Here is an 11134-nt window from a genome sequence, read left to right on the forward strand (position 1 = left end):
TTCTAAAATAAATTATATTTATCTATCTTAAAATGAATTTTAGAGAGTAAAAATATTATTTCAGGTTTTTTAGGGTGAAAATCGAAGAAAAATATTGTAAGGATCAAAATCAAAATTCACTATCTTAAATAGAAACTAAGGATATATATATATTTTTTAAAATTTTAGATTGATGAAATGTAAAGAAAAAATTTATAAGAATTAAAATCAATATGCATTAAATTTACAAGACTATTTTTTTTTTTTTTGTAAAGAAATGCTGAGATGGTTAGATTCGATAGATATTATGTAATCTGTGTAAGGATAAGTAACGATAACAGGGGCCACAAGAGAGACGTTAACTAGCAGCTTCATTTGTCGCTACAAAATATTTGAGGTCACCAATTGAGGACACTAGAACCATAACAAATTTCAAATGCGCATACAAAATTTTCTTCCACTCTTCAAAACCACGCGAATTCTAATCTGAACTTCAACACTCCGAGGAACAAAAATGCTACTCCTTCCCGTGCTTTCTCTCTCTCCCTCCTTCCCCTCTCTCGCTTCGAACCGTTATCTCCAATTTCGACCTCGTCGGAGCCGCCGCGTCGTCCGATGCGCCGCCCCGGAGTCCGGTGGCGATGAGTTCACGGCGAAGTCGGGGTACCTGTTCGAGCTGAGCGCCACGGAGGCGGATTCGCTGGGGGAATACCGGATACCGAAAATCGCGGCCGTATACTCGCGGAAGCCTCTGCTCGTTGCTCGCCGCTTGGTGCAGACCGGCGTCGCGTTCGGGAAGTGGTTCGGTCTCCGCTACATCGATACTCTCTTGGACCGCTCCGAGTCAATGTTTCAGGTTTCGTAACGCTCTGTTTGTTTCTATTTGTTTATTTATTTTGGCGAATTCAGGTTTGGAGGAAGTAGTTTCGTGTTATTAGAGTTAACAGTGTTTAAGATTTTGTAGGAAATGATTAGTTGTTATAATTAGAATCAGAATGGAGGATTGTGTAGGAACTCATTTGTTGTGATTAGAATGGAGGATTTTCAAGGAAATGATTTGTTCTTATGATTAGAATGGAGGATTCTGAAGGAAGTGGTTTGTGTTGTTGGAATGGAGAGTTTTTTTAACTTTTGAATAAAATGATCGTGGAGTGTATTTTTGAAACCTATGGAGTAAGTGGAGATTCTTGAGATTGTTTACTTGCGGTTTGCGATGAAAAGAACAGAACAATTCATTTATGCGGTTATTGTTTGGTTTTGCAGGTTAGAGCTGCAGAGCTGAGGAAGATATTGGTGGAGCTTGGGCCGGTATGTAATGCTGGATTGAATGCATAATAATTCAGTTTTAGTAGTGGTTTTTCTTAATTGCTATTTTCTTTTAATTGGTTGATTTGGTTCATTGCTGTTTTATACTACTTTCTTGCAGGCATATATCAAAATTGCCCAGGCTATATCATCCCGTGCTGTAAGTTTTGGTTTATCTGTCACATTATTAAAACTGATCTCCATGTTCTTTGGTTTGTTTCTGGTCTTTATGATCCTTCTTCTATGGTTTTCCTGTTATCATATGTCTATTGCCACCAACAAGAAGAGTATAGGTGAAGGAATTCACGGAAACCTTTGATTTACTTGTTGGTGGTGATAAAGCTTTACATTTCCATCCTTATTATGGTGTTTAAAACCCGATGGGGGAACAGCAATCAAGATTCCTTTAGGACACAAAAAGGGGAACAAACATGAAAATAAATAGAAAAAATAATTAAGAAGTGAAAGTTAATTAAACATTTACAATGTCATATCATAAAAATTTTTCATTTCAAACCACCTCCATCTTGAATCAAATATCCTAAAAAAAAATACCTGACAATATTAAATATGATGATCTGATCTGGTGTTAGATGTAATTGATATACAGGTATGTGATTTGTACAGGTGTTATGTTCTGACAATTATTTCAATAGTGTTCCCAATTTTTTTTCACCAATTGCGTTTTTGTATTCATATGCACTTTCTAGTCTATACATGGGGTGGGAATACTGGACTCTGTTATGATGAAATGTAAATTTATGCTCATTTTCTGTTAAGATTATGGCACACACTTTAATTTACAGTGACTGCAATTAGGATATGCAATCTGAAAAAAAATTCCTTGTAGGATTTGATACCACCATCATATCTAGATGAGCTTTCACTGCTACAAGATCGAATAAGTCCATTTTCCTCTGAAGTTGCTTTCAGTATGATAGAACAAGAACTGGGTTTATCTTTGGTAGAACTTTTCTCAGAGATTTCACCTGAGCCAGTAGCTGCTGCATCCCTTGGGCAGGTTCATTTATCTGGCCATTTTGGTGTGTTTTTTTGCTAGTGACTGCAGAGTTTCTGAGAGGACATTCATGTCTTTTTTTTTAGATTTTAATACCTTAGAATTGGAACTTCTGTCTCTGAAGCATAGGTTTATCAAGCTAGGCTTCGCAAAACAGGACAGGTTGTTGCTGTTAAAGTGCAAAGACCAGGAGTTCAAGCAGCAATTTCCCTTGACATATTAATCTTGCGTTTTATGGCAGGATTGATTAGGAGAGCTGGCAAGTTTAATACAGATCTTCAGGTGAAGTTGCAGTATGTGACTAAGTTGAATTTATGCAACATATGATTTTAGAGTATATTAACACCAAAATGCCTATCATTGCTACTAATGCCTCTTAACTTCAAGACTGGTTGATATAGAGTTATTCATTTTTCAATTTTTTCTTTGAACTCATAGTAGTTAGGGGGCATAGTACATACTGCCTATGTCATATCCTTCAATCTTGTATCTATCTGCATGTGTATGTTATATTTTGAAGTTCTATATTGCATCAGTTTGTTGAACTTAGATTTCTATGTATGCAGGCAGTTGTTGATGAGTGGGCATCAAGTCTTTTCCGGGTATGTTCTAGAGTATGTGTGTTTGCGTGGTAAAATAATATGAAATTATTTTCACTATTTCTTATACAAACTTTTGAAAACGGAAATCAAAGTGAAAACTGAGTGATATTTTTGTAATTAAAAGAGAAAATAGAAAAATGAGAACATAAAGCATTTTCTCAAACCAAATGGACCTCAATTTATCTGAATCTCTTATCTCTAAATCTTATTTTCTGCAATTGAACTTATAATCCAAGTCTACATGGTTTAAGAGTCAAATAATGTTACATCGTTCTTTCTTCCCTTTTGTTTGATTAAAACTGTTTAATGTTTTGTACGGCAATAAGATGTCAGCATATTAATTTCATATATAATGTTTCAAAAATAAAATTCTTAGAAATTCAAATTGAATACAGGTAAATCACCTTGAATGCAGGAGATGGACTACAATAATGAAGCAAGCAATGGTATCAAGTTCAGGTAAGTGCATGTTGTCGAGATTTTTAAAACACAACTCACACTTCTGGTCTAAGTTGTATTATTAGAGATATTAGTTGAATTAACTTTTCAGTTCTGTTACAATTAGTTACAGATTAGTTACTACACTGACTCAGCAATGAGTCAGACTGACAGCTATTATAGCTGGTTCTCTTGTATCCTATGCTTAATGAATGATCTGATAATTTTCTCTTCATGCTGATTCTCTCTCTCTCTCTCTATTTCCTGAATTCTTTATGTTGCATTGTCTGAAAGCATGTGAGTCTAGTCTGGTTCTTGTCATAATTATAGAAGTTAGAACATATTTAACACATGTTTGGTGTCAAAAGTACTTTTTCTTTTTTTCTAGTTTACTCTTAAGAATTCGGGTTTGGGAGATGAAATGAACAAAAGAATTGTGGAGATATGTCTTATTTGCTGGAGTTTTGTCCATGGATATATGGCTTGTCATCAGCCATAGAACAGTTGGCATAACTACATGAGAAGCTCTCTTAGAATGTGGATTTGGTCCTAACTCAACACTAAAAGCTAGCTCATAGGATGAGAGTTGCCCCCACTTATATATATTATCTTGTCACTATTTCTAGCCAATGCAGGACTTGGGTTTTTCCCAATAGAGACCTTTCCTAGGGATGCAAATTTGATGTATCTCTTGTGCTTTTATTTGGCTATAACCAATGGTTAATGATTGTTTTGTTATTTGTTTATGTATGAACAGGAACTTATATGGTTCTATACCAGATGTGGTGGTTCCATTAATGTATACGGAATACACTACTCGCAAGGTCCTAGTTATGGAATGGATTGAGGTATTTTACCATTTGTTGTTTGCTCACCATATTTTTGCTAGAATAGTTTAGTGTTTGTAAAGATTTGATGCCAAGATGAATTTATAATATATCTCTGAATAAGATGAGCAACTCAGGAATTAGGAAATATCCTGAATATCCTTTGCGATGGTTTGGGCATGAATACTTGATACTTACCTAGAGAAAAGGTTAAATTTAATATCATCATGATCTTCTTCCTAAATGATGTTGTGTGCCTTTTGAGTTTCGAGATTTAGTTCTTGGATATATGCCTGAAGTGTTTCTCCCTTGAAAACAAGTTAAGGCATATAGGGAAAATTTGTCTTTACACATTCTCGTTTGTTGCTTGCTGAAAAAAGTTGAGAATTCTGCTGATGCACTATGGTATGGCTATTGTAGGGGGAAAAGTTGTCTGAAGTGAAGGATCTCTACCTGATTGAGGTCATTTATGAAACTAGTTTCAAGCAAGTTATTCTAAATTTTTAATCTGTAGAATTCTTGGATTTTGTATCATGATGCTAAATATGTTTCCTATTTCCTGATGCTGATTAGGTAGGAGTTTACTGCTCATTCAATCAACTTCTTGAGTGTGGGTTCTATCATGCAGATCCACACCCTGGAAATCTTCTTCGGACATATGATGGAAAATTGGCTTATTTAGGTAATTGAAGATTGAATATTTAATATTTCAAATTCTTTGGTTTCTTGGTTGATGTTTACATAGATTTGTCTTGTTTCTGAGGATTTAATGATAGAAATAAGCGAAACACTTGGAATAACTTGTTCATTTCTTGAATTTAATGGTGCATTCTTTTTCCCTTCTTTTGCAATAGATTTTGGTATGACTGGTGAGTTCAAACAAGAATTACGCGACGGATTCATCGAAGCTTGTCTACATCTTGTAAACCGTGATTTTGATGCATTGGCCAAGGACTTTGTCACTCTTGGGTATTTATATCTATTTATGGTCCCTTACAGTTATTAAAGTGATTATTCTCATTGAAATAAGATATCACTGCTTGTAAATTTTATCAGGCTTCTTCCACCAACTGCAGACAAAGAAGCTGTTACAAAGGCTTTGACAGGTTTTTACTTTATTGTGTTTAGTTGAATTTCAAACAGTTGTGACTGTATACTGCAGGTAACATTCCTTCTTTGTTGAGGTTATATTAATTCTGTCACTTGCATTTGTTTCTTTATAGGGGTCTTCCAAAATGCTGTTGCCAAAGGAGTTAGCAATATCAGCTTTGGAGACCTTTTAGGAAACTTAGGAACCACCATGTAAGCTCTTTGCTGATGGTTGATGCATTACGTATACTTGTTGAATCTACAATATATTCGAAAGTTCTTTTTGGTTGGTAACGAAAAAAAAGGCATATGAAATACAATATGGAAGGTCTGTATAGCCTACCAGACAAGGAAACTGTGAAAAAAGCTATCTGCAGCAGCCTGCAGAACACCATAGTCATATTGCTGATTTATTATCATCATATGTTGTCACTGGAACATTTGCTATAAGATCTGATAGTATGCATTTATAACACTTTTGGTAAATGTTTTGAAAACAAGACTATAATTAAAAAGAAGGGAAGGAAATATTTAGTGAAACAGATAAGAGTAAAAAGGGGAAAATATTTATTTCTCATTTTCTATTGACTAAAATTTCATGATTATAGCATTAGAAGAAGGGCATAAAGATTAAAGACATCAACAAAGTGTACACTGTGCAAGAGGGGCCCCCAAAAATTGAGAGCAAAATGAGATGATATACTCATCCTGTTCTATGGTGAATGAGCATAGGGTACAATGAGTTTTAGGCCCTTCAAGATTTGTCAAAATTGGTTTTAGTCCCTACATTTTAAAATTGATGGTTTTGGTCGTTGTTTTATTTTTATCAGCTGGTTTTGGTCCTTGTATTTTTTGAAATGTGGTGGGTTTTGTCCATGGTCAAGTCAAACCGAAGTACAAGGCTAGGGATACAATTCGCCACATTTCAGAATACAAGGATCAAAACCATCATTTTTAAAATGTAGGGACTAAAACATATGAAGCATCGATACTTCAATTTGCTTCAGCTATCCATATCTGATACCAATACTCTTGGATACTTCACTGATACATCTCAGTATGGTGAAGTATCCAAACCTATGAAGCACTAATAATTCAAATTTGCTTCACATATCTGATACCGATACTCTTTGAATAGAAACATTCAATTCTTTTCCTATAATACAGAGTATACATGTTCATAGGTAAAATATGTTTTAAATTCCTTAAGATTTGATCAAAATACATGCAAAATAATTTTCTCATCTTTTTAAAATAAATAATATTTAAAAAATATTACACTTAAATGATTTATAATAACAATTTATTCATCTCTTGAGATTATGTAGTCTTACTAATAAAAATAATAGCAAATAGTATATCATATCAAAATTTTAACCTAATAATTTAAATTAATAAGAAATATATATTAAAGAAATGTAAAATATTTTTTTTTGCAGGTATAAATTCAAATTTAGGATACCATCATACTTCTCTCTGGTCATTAGAAGGTAGCGGTTTCCACACATTACTTGCAACACAACCAATAATGTCTGTGCAAAATCCTAAACAGTATCTTCTGTCTTTTAGCCTTGCTGTACTGGAAGGAATTGCAATCAGCTTTAACCCTGAGTACAAAGTTTTGGGTAGTACTTACCCTTGGATTGCTCGAAAAGTACTTACTGACAACTCTCCTCAGCTTAAATCTTCTTTAGAGACCCTTCTTTATAAGGTAAACATATAAGACCCTGCTTTCTGTATGGCACCTCATCTGACATCTTCACCAATACATGCAATTCTGATTCTCGTAGCCATATCTCTTTTTATACTTGTCAAATTCTGTTGGAATATTATCTAAACATTTTTCACTTAATTTTGACTCTGATCATTTGTCAGGATGGAGTTTTTAGAATAGACCGTCTAGAGTCTTTGGTGACAGAGGTAAACAATTATCTTTCTTTGTTCTTTTATACTATTTTCTGTATGAAGTCAAAATTTATATCAGTTATTTCTGGTGTCAGTCTATCATAAACCTAGCCTTCATCCCTATTTCCAAATTAATCAATGAGGGAAAGCCCTGTTTCATGGGCATCTTCCTTATTTTTCTACTCAGGTACTCCTTAATTGTTTGGGTTATTGATTAAGGGAAATGAACCTATTTAAAAAAAATCCAAGTTAGTTCTGATGCTCCAGCTTGTTTTTCATCCATTCATTAGGTTCCAAGGTGTCTCGTTGATTGCTAATTGGTGCTTATGATTTAGGAATTTAAATGCTTACATATTGAAACTTTCCTATTAACTTTTTCATTTCTTTCCAATTGAGTATTCCTGATTGTTGGTTCTGGCATTTAATTAAACCTGTCCTATGGTTCAATTTGATGCAATTTTAGAATCACCCTACTGAGTTAAATCAAGCTATATTAGGGAGATATTCAATCCAAACTCCAAAGTATCATTAAAATGCTTTAAGGTATCTTGTGTGATTTGGCATAAGATAATATTTTCAATTTCTTTCCTAGTTGATCCTGTTTCTCAATGAATTCAATTTGTTCAAAATACCATCCTAATATAGTTTCATGACAGTCTCTCCGTGCCAAAACAGAAAAGGCCATAGTAAAACAAACTGAAGGCACTGATTCGACAATGGTTATGAAGGAAATTCTTTCTTTTACACTAACAGAAAAGGTACATTTTGTATGTCATTACTGATTAACATTCTATTTTGTGGCTACCTCTAACTTTTCCCCACCAAAATGGATTTTGCGAAATCTTTTGCAGGGTGAATTTGTAAGGGAAATAATTGTTCAAGAATTTGCTAAAGTAAGTTTCTTCTTAGTTGTTTGTTAATACTACAATAGCAGTGAGGAATATGAAAAATGAAAAATTGAATATATAGTGTTTAAATTTATTGGCTAATGATTTTAAGGGTATTTAATCATGACTGTTAGCATTTCGTTATTTGATTGCAAACTCCCTCATTGCATGAATTTTTAAAGATACTTGACACATTACTAACAATGTCCATAACATGGTGTTCCTGAGCTTGCCTAAATGGCATGCAAGTATTACTTTTCTATTGTAGGATTTCTATGAGCGTGTTGAAACCAAATAGAAATTCAGCTACAGCATTGAGCTTATGTTTGGTTCTTCTTGTATTTTATTGTAATTGGTTTGCTTTCAGTCTATCAGTATGTTTCTATGTTGTCTAGATTCTTGAAAGGGAGCAATAATAATGATGCAATACCATGAGATCTTGGCTTTCATCAATATGTCATGTTAGTAAACTTAAATTTGTGGCTCCTCCTGCATTTTAGGCAAAAAATGCAGATGATTAGTTTAATCTTTTTAACATCATTGAATCCTTCGTTCTTCATTTCTATTTTCTCACCCGTCCTGCAAGTTTTCTAATTTGCTTTAAAAACCAAATTCAGGGTTTAGATGCACTTGGTCTAGCAACCATGGAGACAGCTGCTGCCAGAGTTCCTTTCAGTAGTTTCTTTTATTCCCCTTTAATGACTAAAGAAGATATAATCAACTTGAGAAACTTCCGACGCCTTATGCTATTGCTGTTGGGGGCCAGAAGAAAAGAAGAATCCAGTACAGTAAGATTTTTATTTTACTTAAAAGAGAACTACATCTATACATTTTATAATAATGTATTATTTTCATTTTGAGGGTCACTTGACATTTTACCTAAAGTTCAACCTAGGAAGCAAGGACCTCAGTATTCTCATGTTAAAGCCCATTGGGCTTCATACTACATTATATTATACCAAATCTAGAAACTAATTATCTCTCCCTACAACAGAAAAAGAGTAAAAAGCCAAAACATACAATACAGCAACCAAGCCTTTTGCCACTAAGTACCAAAAACTACTTCAAATTAAATTTTAATTATAAAAATACTGTTGTTACTATCAATTGCCCTCTAAGGACAATGATTAACAAATTGATAAATAGGTTTTTGATAAAATTATGGCGGTGATTTATTAATAATGTTAAATATTATACCATTTAAGAATTTCATTTTTAATTCCTAAGCATTGGCTTAGCAAACTGATACTATTTCAGTGAGAGATTGTTGGTTTTTCTGTCCAATAATTGTGGTGTTGGCTGCAATGCACTCATACTAAAAGAGGTTATTAGCAAACCCCATATATGTGTGTGTGTGACCTTATCTGTAATGATTCACATCAAATACAACTTTCTAATGATTTCTGACATAGTAACCAGTGAGAACTCACTACTACATCATCGATAAACATTCACCAAAATTATGTACAGTAAGTTTGCCTATGATTGTCTTTAGTAATATTTAATTTATATAGTTGTACCCATGTGCCATATGATGGCTACTCTTGTATAACTCAAGACAAGTTGTACATAGCCCCTTTACCTATTATAAAGAACTCCACATACAATGCTAGACAGTAACAAATTCATAGAACAAGGTATGCATATGGATGAAGCTCTTCTGGAATAAAGTAAAACATAATGGTATGAAAATTATGATGTAAAGATTTAAGTCGTTCAACCTATAGTAAAATTATCCTCTAGAGAATATTCTTCCCTGTTTGCTCTTTAATGGGCATGGCTATAGTCACTACTAATGGTTTCGATACAATGCTAGATGTATTTTTTTCCCTATAGTTGTATGCTTTTCTAATTTCTTTTTATATGGACTGGGGAAGTTGGAAAAAGGCAAACTTATTACACTACCACTCTTCTCCCATTAAGGATCATAATTCCGAACATACGTACAGAATTGCTGTTGTTTTCTTGTTGGCTCGTAAATTGCAATATGGGGATCTTTTTTGGATTTTACTTGTTTTATTATACCTGACTTTTAGTCAATCGTTCAGCAATAGGTATATTAAACTTGGAACGCTACATGGACAATCATTTTACTGTTTTGTTTATCCTAATAAAAAAAATTGTACTTTTCATCAATGACATGTAGGAAAGCAGACAGGCGAGTCCTGACAAGAATCAAATACTGTACATGGAGGAGTTGTCGTTAGTTTTAAATCAAGTTGAATCCATTCAAGACATTCTTCCTATAATTTCTGTCATTCTTGAGGTAAATCTAAGCATTAGCATTTTATTTAAGAAATGTGGCTGTTTACCCATTTTTTCATTAACCTGTATAAGTCATAAGTCATAAGCAATTTTGCTTCTAGATATTCTTTAATCTATATAAACTGCTGAAGCATATGACTATCTATGTAAATGGCAGCTCCCACCAGAATCCCAGCAGCAATTGCTTCAATTGCCAGTTAACTTGGTTAGAAAGTTAATATCTCGTGCTGCTGCAAGAACTGTAAGGAGGGCCTTTTTATAACATGGATGAAGTAGCTGAAGCTGAAATCTTTTTGTACTTCTCAACAAGTGACCGGAGAACATTGAAAAATAAATAAGGCTTTATGACAAGGCCTTTAATCCTTAATGCTTCAATACACTGTTGATTCAACAACATATTCTTCGCTTTCAATTTCATTTTTTTTTATTAATTTTATCTTCGTTGTAAGTATTTATAGGTTTGCTTTTTCAAATGGTTGTAAGGTAGTTAGGACTATAGAAAACTAAAGTTTAATATAAGAATTCATATTTTGTTCCAAATAGTAATTAAAATTTCTCAAGGACTAATTTGCTCTATTTTTAGAAGTTTCAGTGCAAGCAAACCGACGAAAAGGGGGCAATTTTTTTTTCAAAATTATTAAAATAGAGTAAAATTTAAATTAATATTCAAAAAGGAATAAATTATAGGTTATGCTACGACTTGTGAATTGAATTGAAGGTAGTAAAGTATGTTACAATTTTCTTTTTCTATTTTCACTGAAGTAGTAAACTATTTTCTGATTTTTTTTTCAATATACTTTAAAGTTGTAAGGAATTTTT

At 33.3% G+C, this 11134-nt stretch overlaps 1 protein-coding gene across 1 annotated transcript; it reads left to right on the top strand.

Annotated features, from left to right (window-relative positions):
* The first annotated feature begins 338 nt into the window (after positions 1-338).
* On the top strand, positions 339-10855 carry LOC100789079 (uncharacterized aarF domain-containing protein kinase At1g71810, chloroplastic). Its single transcript, XM_006599391.4, has 21 exons — positions 339-835; positions 1243-1287; positions 1406-1444; positions 2135-2305; positions 2432-2584; positions 2869-2904; positions 3320-3363; positions 4100-4190; positions 4590-4631; positions 4743-4851; positions 5024-5138; positions 5226-5275; positions 5393-5471; positions 6698-6748; positions 6828-6969; positions 7134-7178; positions 7820-7921; positions 8015-8056; positions 8668-8838; positions 10197-10316; positions 10473-10855. Exons 1-21 carry the CDS (start codon positions 494-496, stop codon positions 10575-10577), a joined length of 2094 nt encoding a protein of 697 aa, XP_006599454.1. The 5' UTR covers positions 339-493; the 3' UTR covers positions 10578-10855.
* The last annotated feature ends 279 nt before the right edge of the window (positions 10856-11134 follow it).

Source organism: Glycine max, chromosome 16 (assembly GCF_000004515.6).
Source record: "Glycine max cultivar Williams 82 chromosome 16, Glycine_max_v4.0, whole genome shotgun sequence".
Lineage (NCBI taxonomy): Eukaryota > Viridiplantae > Streptophyta > Magnoliopsida > Fabales > Fabaceae > Glycine > Glycine max.

Bases quoted from the DNA above. Each gene is read 5' to 3' on its own strand.
- LOC100789079 (XM_006599391.4), top strand. From the start codon at position 494: ATGCTACTCCTTCCCGTGCTTTCTCTCTCTCCCTCCTTCCCCTCTCTC. The intron at 3,364-4,099 runs GTAAGTGCATGT...ATGTATGAACAG, and splicing joins AGCAATGGTATCAAGTTCAG to GAACTTATATGGTTCTATAC. The intron at 7,922-8,014 runs GTACATTTTGTA...AATCTTTTGCAG, and splicing joins CTTTTACACTAACAGAAAAG to GGTGAATTTGTAAGGGAAAT.